Source organism: Fusarium oxysporum, chromosome 11 (genome assembly GCF_000149955.1).
Source record: "Fusarium oxysporum f. sp. lycopersici 4287 chromosome 11, whole genome shotgun sequence".
NCBI lineage: Eukaryota > Fungi > Ascomycota > Sordariomycetes > Hypocreales > Nectriaceae > Fusarium > Fusarium oxysporum.
Window position 1 is genome coordinate 42966 of NC_030996.1, and position 13689 is coordinate 56654.

At 48.1% G+C, this 13689-nt stretch overlaps 8 protein-coding genes across 8 annotated transcripts; 5 read left to right on the forward strand and 3 right to left on the reverse strand.

Moving 5' to 3' along the window:
* Window positions 1-788: 788 nt before the first annotated feature.
* FOXG_22457 (uncharacterized protein) lies at window positions 789-1187 on the forward strand (the record flags this gene model as incomplete). Its single annotated transcript, XM_018402864.1, has 1 exon — window positions 789-1187. The coding sequence occupies one exon, from the start codon at window positions 789-791 to the stop codon at window positions 1185-1187; it is 399 nt and encodes a 132-aa protein (XP_018257077.1).
* A 9-nt stretch (window positions 1188-1196) lies between these two features.
* FOXG_16484 (uncharacterized protein) lies at window positions 1197-2453 on the forward strand (the record flags this gene model as incomplete). The annotated part of the gene is made up of 1 exon (XM_018396504.1): window positions 1197-2453. The coding sequence occupies one exon, from the start codon at window positions 1197-1199 to the stop codon at window positions 2451-2453; it is 1257 nt and encodes a 418-aa protein (XP_018257078.1).
* A 425-nt stretch (window positions 2454-2878) lies between these two features.
* FOXG_16485 (uncharacterized protein) lies at window positions 2879-4043 on the reverse strand (the record flags this gene model as incomplete). Its single annotated transcript, XM_018396505.1, has 3 exons — window positions 2879-3085; window positions 3139-3444; window positions 3480-4043. 3 exons carry the CDS (start codon window positions 4041-4043, stop codon window positions 2879-2881), a joined length of 1077 nt encoding a protein of 358 aa, XP_018257079.1.
* A 396-nt stretch (window positions 4044-4439) lies between these two features.
* On the forward strand, window positions 4440-6383 carry FOXG_16486 (uncharacterized protein). The gene is made up of 4 exons (XM_018396506.1): window positions 4440-4647; window positions 4694-5224; window positions 5274-5444; window positions 5490-6383. The coding sequence occupies exons 1-4, from the start codon at window positions 4588-4590 to the stop codon at window positions 6324-6326; spliced, it is 1599 nt and encodes a 532-aa protein (XP_018257080.1). The 5' UTR covers window positions 4440-4587; the 3' UTR covers window positions 6327-6383.
* On the reverse strand, window positions 6151-8014 carry FOXG_16487 (uncharacterized protein). Its single transcript, XM_018396507.1, has one exon. It carries the CDS (start codon window positions 7498-7500, stop codon window positions 6433-6435), a length of 1068 nt encoding a protein of 355 aa, XP_018257081.1. The 5' UTR covers window positions 7501-8014; the 3' UTR covers window positions 6151-6432.
* A 566-nt stretch (window positions 8015-8580) lies between these two features.
* On the forward strand, window positions 8581-9303 carry FOXG_16488 (uncharacterized protein; the record flags this gene model as incomplete). The annotated part of the gene is made up of 1 exon (XM_018396508.1): window positions 8581-9303. One exon carries the CDS (start codon window positions 8581-8583, stop codon window positions 9301-9303), a length of 723 nt encoding a protein of 240 aa, XP_018257082.1.
* On the forward strand, window positions 9261-12137 carry FOXG_16489 (uncharacterized protein; the record flags this gene model as incomplete). The annotated part of the gene is made up of 1 exon (XM_018396509.1): window positions 9261-12137. The coding sequence occupies one exon, from the start codon at window positions 9261-9263 to the stop codon at window positions 12135-12137; it is 2877 nt and encodes a 958-aa protein (XP_018257083.1).
* A 63-nt stretch (window positions 12138-12200) lies between these two features.
* FOXG_16490 (uncharacterized protein) lies at window positions 12201-13587 on the reverse strand. Its single transcript, XM_018396510.1, has 3 exons — window positions 13267-13587; window positions 12590-13219; window positions 12201-12521 (listed from the first exon to the last, which is right to left on the reverse strand). Exons 1-3 carry the CDS (start codon window positions 13541-13543, stop codon window positions 12265-12267), a joined length of 1164 nt encoding a protein of 387 aa, XP_018257084.1. The 5' UTR covers window positions 13544-13587; the 3' UTR covers window positions 12201-12264.
* Window positions 13588-13689: the final 102 nt, after the last annotated feature.

The window sequence follows — 13689 nt, forward strand, 5'->3', positions numbered from 1 at the left end:
TGTTGCTTGACAGCGTGGATCTGCTAAGTGCCGAGTTATGCCACGTTCGGTACTAGCGCCGGGAATCGATCACGCAAAGATTCCGCCGAACGGCTTATTTCCTATGGGGATTTTAGCATAATCACTTAAATCTGCATGCTGGATGCAACATTACGATGCAACGTAGACGAGCTGTCAAAACACCTGATATGATGCTGTATCCCTCCATCATAATATGAAGCTGGCGCCTTCGGCTTTACTATTGAGACATGTACAGCGAGTTGTTTCAGAGACTGGAGTACTTCTAGATTGCGGTTTGTTCGTCTAGGATGCTCACTGAGACATTTAACAAACCTGCATCAAAACCCTTGGCCGAACTCCCTCGGTGTTGGGCCGTTGGCTACCAAACCCACCACACCGTCACGATGATCTGCAAAACAAACTTCTCGATCCAAGACACGTCCCCGGTAATCAAGAGGGGGGCAAGTGGATCGTCACCACCAGTTCAATTTGTGCATCCCTGTTTTCTGGATCTGGACCCCAGTTGATATGCCTCACCAACAACCAAATCAACCTGAAAGAATTGCAGAACCAACAGACCTACTGCAAGACAAATTGATAATTCTTTCAAGCATGTACAGATATCCCTCGGCATTACCAGCTGCGCTTTTTAGTCCGCAGTCTCCCTGTGATGGAAGTGAAGTTATAAAGGAAGCTCGTGAACCGCCCTAGTAGGGATCTAACAACGCTCAGACTCACTTACCCTCGTAAACTATCAACTCGCATCTAATCTCCCCTTGTCGATCGAAATGTCTTTCCCCTTGTGCCTACCCTGGCCTCAGCAAGCCTACTGGGGCGAGTTTAACCTCAACGGGCTCAAGATAAAACCCAGAGACCGTGCCCTACACGATTCAAGTTCCACCGCTGATATCCCCCCGTACTTCTGGGGCAAGGGTCTCCGGGGCCGTGGGCTCGGGAGATTCCTCACCCGAAGGACAGCCAAGCCCAAGCATACTGGGTACACTGAAGCTAGAAGTCTTATCGGATGCGGAACTGTTGATGATCTCCAGAGACTGTCGTATCATGCAAGCACTTTCATTATCGAAGTGTTTGAAGATATCGAAGATGCTTCGGGTGCTTCCTCGACTGAATCCTTGTCATCGCCTAGTTCAGGCCCCAGAGTAACTCAGCTAAGACTCTCCTCCTGAGCTAGAGGCATGGAAATCGTCCCAGCATGCGATCGGCAATGTCTTGCCGCCCAAGGGCGCTGGGTTGAGCCCTGTTTCCCAGAGATCCTTCATATCCTTGGCGCAGAGGATTGGCCTGAAGCTCTCAAGACGACGAACGCCTTGTTTGGATGCGGTATTGCTAGTCTTCTCATGGGTGCTGCCGATTCAAGAACCATGTTCTCCAACTATGTCACAGACATGGCGTTTTATTACGAACACGGATACAACTATGTCTTTCCCAACCTTGAGCCGCTACTGGAGAAGGGTCTTAATGATCCTCATGCGCTACGAACCCCTGGCGGTCGGGAGCGTCGCGATGCCGTCGCGATTGGCAAGCGATACATCCAGGGCAAGATCGCCCTTGAGAAGAAGCACAAGGGCCATCTGCTAAACCGTTCTGCGCGTCTTGATCGACGCACCGCTCAGATCGTTTCCCTCTCTGAGAGTAGTCTTCTTGGCATGGCAGCTGAAGCCACAGCACGAGGCTTTGACCCTGGCGCTGTCATGGCCGATCTTGTCTTCAGTTCACCAGGAACCGATGTCGTTGACGTTGGATGCGACCTTGTTAACTCCGAGGTTATGAACTCGTTCTTGAATGTCACTGACATCACGGACAGTGGTGTTGTAAGCGAGGATGTTTTGAGGAGGGTTTATGATGCATATGCTGTGATGGGCGCAAGGATGCTCACTCAGCGATGGCACGAGCCTGTTGCTAGGATGTGTGCTGCGCTGTATACATGGCATATTCAGAACGATCGTCATATGTTCTTCCGTCGTGCTTTGTTGGGTTGGTCGAAGGCGAGGAAGACACCTGCTCAGCCTCAAAGTGAGGGTGATTTTGATGAGGTGTTTGACAAGCAATTCCGTCTCACTGGATTCTCTCGGCCTCTGGATGCCAAGTACGCGTGCAACGGCGAAGATACTTGCGATCACGTCCACGAACATCTTGAGCGCCATGACGAAGAGCCTCTCCTTAAGGAACTCTGGTGGTATCTCGTCACTGGTCCTCTTGAATACGTCCGGGGCGGCAAGGTCGACGAGGCTCGCGAATTGGAATTAGCCGAAGGGTCAAGGCTAAGAATGGCCAAGCTTTTCGCTAGAGGCCGGGTATTGGAAATGGTCTGGCTGATTGCCCATGCAAACCACCATGCTTGGCAGGTCAACTACTTGTTCGAGGCTGCCATGTTTGGTAGCATTCTCGATGGCGGAAAATTGATTGGAAAGCTGGATAGAAAGGATCAATGATTTTGGGACATGATACGATGATGATTGGATGATTGACGGTCTGCGTTGTGTTTCTTAGAGTTGCTTGAGTTATGATATCTCTTATGTTTAGTATAGATTACGAATTGATCTTCTACCTTATTTCACCGTGCCCTTACTGGTAACTGCTTTTGCAATTATTTATGTATTTCATGATCAAACTCTATTGGGATAAATGAGTCGCTATGCAATGATATAACGGCGGAAGACATGAATCAGCGAATGATACCGAAATTCGAGACCTTTGCCCTAACCACATAAATGTCATATTCCATCTGCCGTCTGTCAACATGTCATGTCAGACTTAGTCAACGGCTAAAAATGGGCTGACACAATTTCCGGGTCCAAGCGGACCTTCTATTCCCCCCATCCAACAACGCATCACCCAGTGTTACATCACCTGAACCCTAAGCCGCTGCAACATTCGAAATGTCACTGTCACTCCCCTTGCTAGGCGAATATGCAGTCGCATCGGTGCCCGGACGCCACGTCTCGGCGTCACCCAGACGGTCGGACGTAAGTCCGCTGCTTCCGGGGTTCTTGAAACCACGTTCTTGTTGACGTTGGAAGGAGATCCTCCGAAGACGCTCGGTCTCTGCGGGCGTTAGGTGAAGCTGCGAATCCTTATTAGATCGTCATTGGGGAAAGGACTTGGAGATCGACTTACATAGACTTCAATGCCTATAGCGTGGATAGCTAGTGCTAGCCAAATGCCCATAGAGAACCCTAGCGATAGAGCGGATGAAATGTTCTCGGTACTCTCGCCTGACATGTCACCTTGTATGGCAACCCAGGCATTTAGATCCTGGCAGGTGGGATCCTTGGCGATCAGAGACTCGGTGTCGTCGTAGAAGGAAGCAACCTTGGCGCATTGCATTGGAAGTCGGAAGCTCGGGTTCTTGGACATGACCAAGGCAGAGATGATCATAATTATTCGCAAAGTGATAATTGAACCCAGCCTGTGAGTTTTAGCCTATGATGTACTACTGAGGTTAATAGAAAACTTACGTAGAACCATGCACGAAGCATCCAAGCGCGATGTTGCTCGAGCTGCAGTGTCTTGATGTTCCATATCGCCAAAACGAGTGACCCAAGAAACATGATCGACATGAGACCTACAGCGGCTCTAACCGAAAGTGAGCCTCCAAAGGCGACGGGTGCAATAATAATGGCACCGACAGTCCCGATGACAGCTAGAACAACGACGATATATCCATTCATACGATGAAACAGCAGTGCTTTGTATCGAATGAAAGGAACAAATTGAAAGACGACAAGAAACGAGGCCGGAATGATGGTGTATAGATGCATTTTGATGCCGATCTTGTAAAGGTCCTTTCTGTTGTAAGACCAGCATTCGCCTGGGCCCGCACCGTTACCAGCGCTGTTGGGATTGCAGTAAATGCCATTGTAATTAAGGAACATCATTCGGGCGAGGGCGAAGCCAAACATGGCGCCAGCAAAGATGAACCATAGGATGAAGTTATAGCCTTTGGAGAAGCCAATTGGGTTGTAGACCTTGCGGGCCCTGGCGACAAAGGTATTGGCTGGAGGACGCGTTGGAGCTGCCATTGTGTCGAGTTTGACCAGTTTTTGTCGGATTAACGCGAATTGTTGCGACGACGAGCAAACTGAAGACAAACGCCCATTGAGAAATTGACATGATATATACAACTACTGCCTCACTACGAATAACCAGCCCTGTGTCGGCAGTGAATATCATAGCTGTCATCCCCGATCCTCTGGCGCACATTGAATCTACAATAGGACAAAGCGAACGGCAATCTCTCGCATTCACTTTGCCAAGCTTGCAAGGAACCCAATCGAAGCGAATGCGAACCCTCATAAACGAAAATGCATCGTGGGGTCTTGGGCGCTAAACCACATCGAGACTCAATCTGCGCGGGAAAAAGTCAATGCCGTCATCAGCCACGTCGTGACAGGGCAGAGTTGACCCAAAGCGAAAGAGAAGAACTAACAAAGGATTCAATTTCGAGGCCGAGTCCTGCGGCTTTTTATTTTCCGTTCGGTCTGATGCTGCCACTTTTATCTTTATTCTGCGGATGTCAGAACGTAATCTCTGAGTTGACGGCATTCAAAGAGCCAATAACCAAAAATGGTAGGTGTGCCTGGTAGATCCAAGGCATGCGTCACATGTCGAAGGCGGAAGAAGGGTGTAAGTCTATCGGCCTCTCTAACGGTCACTGCTGATAATTGGCCAGTGCGATAAGAAAGTACCCTTTTGCGGTCAATGTCTCGCCATGGGCATCCCATGCGAAGGGTATGAGCGTCAGCAAATATGGCTCAACAGCGAAGGTTCCACACAAAAGTCCTATACCAAGTCCCCATCACGGAGTTCATCTTCATCGCCGTCCGATTCAAGCCCACCTGCCCCGGTAGTGATACTTCACGACTCGCTCATGAGGACAGCTCGAACCCAAAAGTTCACTGGTCTTTTCTGGTCAGATTATCTGTCTGGCGGAAGTGGCTTCTCACTCAAAGCATCTGGGATAACCAGTGCGAAATGGATGGCACTGTATGAGGTTCTGAGTGACGCTGAAGCCAGTCTTCAATACGTCGCCATGGCGCTCAGCACAGCAACGCTTGGCGCGACCAATAATGATGTCCAACTAATGAACAAGAGTCAACAGGCGTATGGATTAGCAATGCAGCAAATGGCAACGTCATTTATATCTCCATCACGAAACAAGGATGGTATTCTCGCTGCTATCCAGCTCATGCGAGTATATGAGGTCAGATAACCCATGAGTCTTGCCAATGGAGATGCTGATTGGCCAACAGCAATTATTCGGCACAGGCATTTCCGCAGCTCAAAAGAACTCACCCGTGTCGCAGATCAAGGGTTTCAGAAAGCATATAGATGGGGAGACTGCTCTGATATTGAGTCGCGGCCCTCAGGATTCCTGGTCCTCCATGGGAAAACAGCTACTAGCAGATGGTCGTCTAACTTTGGTAAGTCTCAACTTGATATGCTTCCTCGTGGGCTGACAAATATAGATCAACGCATACATCTCACGGCGCAAACGATCACCATACAGCCAGGGCTGGAAACAATCACAACTCTGGCGCTCAGTAACAACCTCCCCTCTCAACCAACTCATTGATATCTTGGTTGAAGTACCAGCGCTTCTAGAAGACCTCGATATCTTCCGAGAAGCTCCAAGCAACGAACTCTATAATTCAATTCTGACTCGATGTCACACCTGCGAGGTTGAGATATTAGCGCTGGGGTTGGGATTTGGCGAGTCGCTCACGACCTACGACTATACATATACCAGGGAGCCCTTACCGATACCCAAGAACGACGATGATCTTGCGATCGTTTATCTGAGCTGCTACTACTGGATGACTTGCTTCTTCATATATTCGACAATGGGCTTCTGCGAACTCGAATCCATGGATTCATATGCGAGAGGACCGATACTGAATTACCCGAGTCAACGAATTGCAATGTCGTATGCTTACAAGATCGCGCATGCCATTCACTTAGTATTCGAACCACCAGCTGGGACCTACAGCTCAGTAGCCGCATTCTTCCTTCTGGGGACTGCTCTACGATATCTCATCATGGTAGAGACTCATGGCGGCCATGATATTATGAGTAAAGAGAGGCTATTGTTGGTTAATATATTTACTCGACCATTCCTAGGGAGCTTTGTTGGGAGGTTTCTGCAGAACCTGCAGGTGGATGACGGTATTGACTATGGATATCCTGCGGACATCCTTCTAGGGATGAGAGGTATTGAGTATAGAGCCAGAGTCTGGTGGTGCGGAATGATGCAGGCTGGATTGCCGGAGTTCACACTAGAAGATCCTTGCTATCCGTCAAAATGACAATTCGTGTTATGCATGTTATCATCTTCAAACTATATACAAAAGAGCCTCCAAGCCATCATGGCAAACGAACGTGTTAACCCAGTATCATTCAGTGCTTAATCGCTTAGCAAATGTTCTTCTGGGCATTGCCAGTAATTCCCCAGTAGATATTTTCAGCACAAGGCGACTCCCGAACAGTGTTGCTGTTGACCTGGGCCTTGACGTAGATACCGCTGGTGTTGGGGAACTCGCTTCGTGCTGAAACGCGGACCTCGCCTCCTCCATTGATGAGACCATCCCGAATAGCAAAGTTATAACAGTTCTCGATTAAGATAGCGTTGTTTCCATTGTCAGCGAGATCAATGTTCTTGATCTCAGTGGCACCGGACATGGAAACACAGAAGATACCGCGACCGCCGCCTCGTGAGTAGACTTTATCGATAAAGACGTTGGTGGTGGTGTATTCACCATTGGCGAGTTGGCCATTGTTGTTGGCGAAGCGAAGGGTAGCATACCCGGTGCCAGCTCCAGCATTGATACCCTCGACATAACCGACCTTGACGTTTCGAGACTCCTGGATGAGTAGGCCGCATTCACCGACATCCTTGGCCTTGACGGACGTGATAGTAAGACCGTCAATCTTGAATGTCTCAACAGCATGGCTCCCAGCACCGGTAACCACGATATTTCCCATAGAAACACCGTAATTCCAGTTCGCATCGCGATCGAAGCGAATACCTATCCCACCACTAAGGTTCAAGGTAATATCACCAAGCGCCAAGTTCCTTGTACCTGAGAATCTCAAACCAAAGTACGGATTACCCGTCATCTTGAGATACGGAATCTTAACATCGTTCTGGTTAATAGCTTCAATTGCACCACGACCAGATTTGTTGCCGACGTTCATAGTACCGCAGACCTCAAACGTCTTTCCGCTGGTGATGCTGATGGTGTTGGCGCCGATGCTGCCGGATGCTCGGACCGTGACGCGTTGGCCGCTGCTGATGCGATCGAGGGCGGTTTGGATGGCGAGACGGTAGTCGGTGCCTGTGTAGACGTTTGCGCCGTTGACGGTGGCGGTGAAGGTGCCGGAGCCGGAGACTACGCCTTGGGGGGAGCCATCGCCGCAGGCTGCGTTGGCGGCGGTGATGAGGGCGAGACCAGCGGTCAGGACGGAAGAGAGATGCAACATCTTGAAGAGTCCTCAAGGATTGAGGTTTCAGGTGAGCTACCGTATCAGCGAAACTGATCTATGGCTGTCCTTTTATAGTTGAGGCAAGGCCATAGTGGTGATCAACTATTCGTGCGCTTTTCATCCAGGATGATCCCCCAAACCCAATAATACCGTATGTCGTCAAGGCCTTGGCGCAGAGGGGTACGTGATGTTCCATGTCAATAACGAGATGCCATTTCGGGTCACGCGGAAGTTTAACCTCCGCAGGGGACGCTGCGATGCATATTCTGGGGTATTCTCCCACCTATCACACCGGAGTAATATGAAACTTACCGGAAATAAAGCACGTTAGCCTAGAGCTCGGCACTTGTTGTCAAAAAGTCTGTCGGAGGGCCAATTTTTAAGCTTGAGTTAGCTTCCTGAATTGGTTAGATGTCGAAAATTAAGCTTAGTATGTCGCTGTCAAATGACCCGAAGAACCGAGGTGTCAATACATCGTATCCGTGTCCTCTCTCGCAAGTCGAAGGTTCCGTATTTACAGTTCAAAATAAATCCCGATGTTGGTCGAAGAGTACCATCTATATTGTGATCAGATAATTTTGACTCATTGTTGATCTGTTTGATACGCTACAGGCGGTTCTTCAGGATTGCATACACAATGAAAAGTGATCTTGTTTATTGCGAGACTAAGTTGATTTTGGCAGCCAAAGTCTCACGTGAATTTCTTCATCTGCGTTGAGTTACCCCATGAAAATTGCGTCCTGAGCTCTATATGCAATAAGCGATTCCATAGTCATGGGGATAATTGAATAATTGCACCCCTGCATGCGGCTGAGCAACAAATCAGGCTGTGCAACTTGAAATTTCAGCTCTGCCCGTCAACTCTTCTGCCTGTCGTATGATCAGCATCATCTCTTTTTGTTGTCAGGAAGCTAAGATATTTGACTGCAATGCTTCTACAGTGTCGTAGGCATGGCTTCATCCGAGGGTTCTCAGTCTTTGCTGCCTAAGCGACAACGGGCTGATAGCGGGGATAGTGCCCAGTCCTTGCAATACAATGACTACACAGTCGGGTGGATCTCCGCCCTTCCGCTTGAGATGACAGCTGCTCAAGCTATGCTGGATCACAGACATGAGCCACTGCGCCAGCATCCACAGGACAGCAACTGTTACGAATTCGGAAGCATCAAGGGCCATAACGTGGTTATCGCCTGTCTACCCAAAGCACAGTATGGCAACAATAACGCGGCCATTGTTGCGAATAATATGAATCGGACTTTCCCTCATCTTCAACATCGTTTGTTGGTCGGTATCGCGGGTGGGGCGCCTGGGACAGTTGACGTACGCCTTGGAGATGTCGTGGTCAGCACAGATGCCATACAATACGATCTGGGGAAAGTCTTGCCCAACAACCACTTTCAGCGAATTGCTAAAGCTACCAGTCCTCCCCAGGCGCTACTGACTGTCGTTTCAAAGCTTGAGGCGAGCAATAGAGGAGGCCAAAATCGAATGCTTGAGATTTTGGCTGAGAATGCAGCTCGCCTCCCTCATTACTCCCATCCAATGGTTGAGGATCGTCTCTTCCACCATGAGTGTCCCCATACTTCCTCAAGTTCAGACTGTGATCTCTGTGATATATCGCAGCTTATAGTCAGGGAGCTGCGTCAAAACACCAACCCGGTAATCCACCACGGTCGGGTTGCGTCAGGAAACCAAGTTATCAAAGATGCACTTACTCGAGACAGTCTATCCAAAGAGGTCAGAATATTTGCTTTGAGATGGAGGCAGCAGGTGTTATGGATACTTTTCCTTGCCTTGTGATCCGTGGTATATGCGACTACTCGGATTCTCACAAAAATAAGGGATGGCAGGAGTACGCAGCTTTGGTTGCTGCGGCGTATGCTAAAGAGCTTCTGACATCTATACCCCCTCAATTATTGCAGCCTTCTAAGCGAAGAAAAGCCCAGAAACCCACAGCTCCGGAGCCTCTCAGCCCGGAAGTGGATGATTGTCTGAGAGAGATGTTTGTGACAGACTCTTCACTAGATCGCGAGGGCATTCTCGATGCCAAGGGCGATATCTGCGAGGGAACCTGTGAATGGATTCTATCCACAGATGAATTACAGACTTGGGATCAGAATCCTCCTCATCTGTTATGGATTTCCGCCCCACCCGGCATGGGTAAGACGTTCATGTCTATTCATCTTTCTAAACACTTTGAGGCTATTTCCAAGGAGAACTCTGGAGTTGCGACTATTTTCTTCTTCTGCGACAGCAAGGTTGAATCAAGAAATACGGCAGTGAGCATTCTCAGAAGTCTCATGCATCAACTCATCTCGCATCAGCCAAGCCTCATTAACACAATTATACCGCAGTGGAAACAACAATCACAGCGGCTGTTTCAAGAAGCCTCGTTCGGTGCTCTATGGAAGCTCTTTGAAGACATGATTGCCAAATCAGAGTTCAAGACTATATACTGCGTCATCGATGCCCTTGATGAATGCGAAGCCAACTCTCTGTCACTTTTGCTCCGAAAGTTCGAGAGACTTAGTCGAGGACATTTGGGCTCATATCCTAAATTGAGGCTCATATGCCTCAGCAGAAGATATCCAGAGAACATACCTGAAGCTCTGTTGCTTTTTGCAAAGATGGAATTAGATTCTATGACTGCCAGAAAAGAGGATATCAATCAATTCATCACGTCTCAATTCCAGGAACTCGCTCAGAAGAAAAGGCTCAGCCGTGAGATGTGGTCTAGCTTGGAACAGACTTTCCGAAAGAAATCTGAAGGGACTTTCCTTTGGATTAGCTTCATGGCTCAAGACTTGCAGAAACAGAGATTGCTTGATTTTGAGGCGTCTCTCGAGATGCTACCAGCTGGATTGGACGCAGTTTACGACAGGATTCTGCAAAATATCGACTTTGAAAAACAGGAAATGATTCGTGGCATCCTCTATTGGGTCCTCGTCGCTAAAAGCCCTCTTACGATACCTCAGCTGTGCGAGGCAGTCGATATAGAACCACAAGGGTTCTTGACGCGCGAAAATGTCTGCATCGAGCTGATCAAGTGTTGTGGCCATTTACTTCAGATAAAAGATAAACGCAACCGATCCTACACGAAACAGACGGTCACATTTCTCCACCAAAGTGCAAAGGATTACCTGATGACATCCGAGCGCAGGCAAATAACAGGACTCGCCCTTCCCCAGCTGCACGAGCACGCCACGATTATTTTGATTCGATACCTGGAAAGCATCAGCAGCCACCCTGGGATTGAGAGCAGACAATGGCGTGATATAATGAAGGATTTCCCAATGGCCGATTATGCTATCCAAAATTGGCATCGTCACTTCGATACGCTAGAAGATATTACTCAAGTCATGCAGCAAGGAGCGAGATTCTTTGAAAAAGATTCAAAAGCCAGACTAACGTGGCAAAATCTCTGTAGTTTCGATGATGACGATGATTATTATTCCCCTATACCCTTGCTACATTTGTCTGCCAGGTTGCTTCTAAACAGGTTGACCGAGTGGTGCTTGAGAAGTGATCGAGAACTCGATCTCGAGGCTGAATGGGGTATTTCTCAACATACGGCGCTTTTCTATGCTTGCGAAAAGCAGCAGGAATACATCATAACTTTACTTCTTGATGCAGGCGCCAACGCCGTCGCCGCCCATTGTTCACACACCAATGCTCTTGAAGCAGCTTTATCCTACTGCAACAGACACATCTTGCACATTTTGGCACAATCAGAATCTTGCAGGAATTTTTTAATCGAGAAAGGTTCTAAGGAAGATGGCAGCTTGATCAATGTTGCTGCTGAGAGCGCAAATGAGGATGCGTGTCGCTTCTTGATCGAGGATCTTGGATGGGACCCCAACTGGCAAAATGGGAGAGTTGGCCAGTCAGCCCTGTCCTCTGCCTTGGAAAATGGCCACGTCAATCTTGTCAGGTGTTTTGTCAAAGAGTGGAATGTTCCCATTGGGGATCACTCAGACAAACTAAAAGCAGCTTGCTCCGCTTTTACACCTGAAGATGATTTCGAACAATGTATACGATTCCTAGTAGATCATTGCTCCGTTGATATCAATGCCACAGATGAGGAAGGTCACAATGCTTTATGTGCCACGTTCCGAACATGGGATACTTGGACGTTTTCCAGGACAAGAACATTATTACAATTTGGCTGTAGTCCTGACCAGCCCGACAGGCTCGGCCTAACACCTATGCACTGCCTCGTAATAAAAAACTCTCATTCTGAAACGTCGGATTTCCTAGACATCATGGAGCTTTTAGTCGGTATGAGTCAAAACGGTGTCAATCAAGTGTGCTTGAAGGGGCAGACAGTATTGCACTACCTCATACTAGGCTTACCGGCCTTCCTGACTCAGTCAGTTCGTCACAGATTTGAAGACGGGCCCCCTCTCTATTCGATGCTATCAGCAGCAATTAGCCTTCTGGACTTGGGTGTTGACCGAAATATCCGAAACAGTAACGGATATACTAGCCTAGATATTTTGCGAGTCGTGCAGGCCACTATTGACCATGAATGGAAAGGATTAGCACAGGTGAAGGAAATTATGAAGTCTGTGAATCTAGCTATTAGAGTGGTTGAAAGTTACTCTACCGTTCCTAAACACCAGGATAGCACCTGAATTTAGGGCAGTTGTGGCCATCAACTGGGCATTCACTACCGCAGAATTATTAAGTTTAATTCTTACAAGTGTTAGGTTCTAAGTCGAGGGAAATATAGTGTTAAACTAATGTTTTTTACTTTCAAAATTACAGACGATACACCAACTTCTCAGCACTAATTGGGCGCATGTACTCTTCTGGCCGCTCAATCTTTGACCTCCCACTAACTAAGCCCGTACCAAGAAGGCGAAAACCGTCTTGTACTACTCTCTCAAGACCTCCAGGCATCAATCTCACAGGATTGGGCTCGAGCTGTGCCCTGCCTGATGGTAGTGGCTTACTCAAGAAATTATAAAACTCCTTTGCAAACGCATGCGCGTCTGGATTCGCTGCGATAACAGCGTCTAGTTCCAGATAGTTAGCATGTGGCCAAACTCGTGAGTGATTTGAAGGAGAATGCTGATTCACTTACCATTATATCCAACTTCAACACCGAGACCTTCCCAGACAGCGCCATAGGTAGGTTTGACAGTTAGTAGTGCTGGGTCATATTGTCCACCAACTGGGCCGCGAATGACTGCAAACTTTGCTGAAGGAGCCAAAGTCTCGTGGGTATTGTATACTGTCTGACCCTCCGAAATACAGTCCAGCGCAAAGTCAACACCGTTCCCGTTGGTAGCGTCTTTCACTTCCTGAACCCAGTCTTTATCCTTGTAGTCCACAAGGACATCATAGTTATAGGGCTCATTTCGAAGCATTTCATGCTTGGATGAACTTGCTGCGCCTATCAGTCGAATAGACATTCCAGATACCCTGGCAGCGATACGAGCGAGCTGTGCGGCATATAGTCCAACCGAAGTGGAAGATCCATAAATGAAAAGATTGGTAATATTGGATCCTGCTACATCTTGTCGTGGGGGGCCTGAAGAAAACGGATTTGGCAACCCAAGACGGCCGAATAAGGCCTGTGCAGCAGTCAAGCCACACATGCTGATTGACGAAGCCTCTTCCAGGGTTAGGCCATCAGGTACGTTCCATACAAGGTCATAAGGAACAGCGATGTGTTCTGCAAAAGCTCCGGGCCGATCATTTACGGATGAAGCTAGAGTCATTAGTCTCTTATCAAGTAGTCACTGATGAACTACGCACCGCCTTGGAGAAAACCAGCGACTCGTGTCCCGACTTTAACTCTGGGATCAGATAAATCACTGATCTCGGATCCAGCTTCAACAACAACTCCAGCAAAGTCAGTGCCGATAATTCTTTTCTCCTGGGCTGCAATGGGTGACGAAACGTAGAGTTCATCTACTGGGTTCAGCGCTATTGCGCGCACCTTGACCAGAATCTCGTGGGAACCTGGACTTGGGCGATCGACATTCTCCACGATTGCCTTTTTCAACGATGTATTCAAGATAAGTGCTTTCATTGTGGCTATGGAGAGATTCAAGATTTGATATTGGCTTATTTAAGATGTATCTAGGGAATCATGCTGCTTTTATGTGCTTACTCTGGCTCTCAAGCGCGGATTTGTCAGCTGGCAACTGATTATTAATATGTGATTTAATTAAGTAC

Coding starts and splice junctions, on each gene's coding strand:
- FOXG_16486 (XM_018396506.1), top strand. CDS start 4,588: ATGGTAGGTGTGCCTGGTAGATCCAAGGCATGCGTCACATGTCGAAGG. Junction 4,648..4,693: donor GTCGAAGGCGGAAGAAGGGT/GTAAGTCTATCG, acceptor ATAATTGGCCAG/TGCGATAAGAAAGTACCCTT. Junction 5,225..5,273: donor AGCTCATGCGAGTATATGAG/GTCAGATAACCC, acceptor ATTGGCCAACAG/CAATTATTCGGCACAGGCAT.
- FOXG_16487 (XM_018396507.1), bottom strand. CDS start 7,500: ATGTTGCATCTCTCTTCCGTCCTGACCGCTGGTCTCGCCCTCATCACC.
- FOXG_16490 (XM_018396510.1), bottom strand. CDS start 13,543: ATGAAAGCACTTATCTTGAATACATCGTTGAAAAAGGCAATCGTGGAG. Junction 13,220..13,266: donor CGCTGGTTTTCTCCAAGGCG/GTGCGTAGTTCA, acceptor TAATGACTCTAG/CTTCATCCGTAAATGATCGG. Junction 12,522..12,589: donor TGTTGAAGTTGGATATAATG/GTAAGTGAATCA, acceptor ATCTGGAACTAG/ACGCTGTTATCGCAGCGAAT.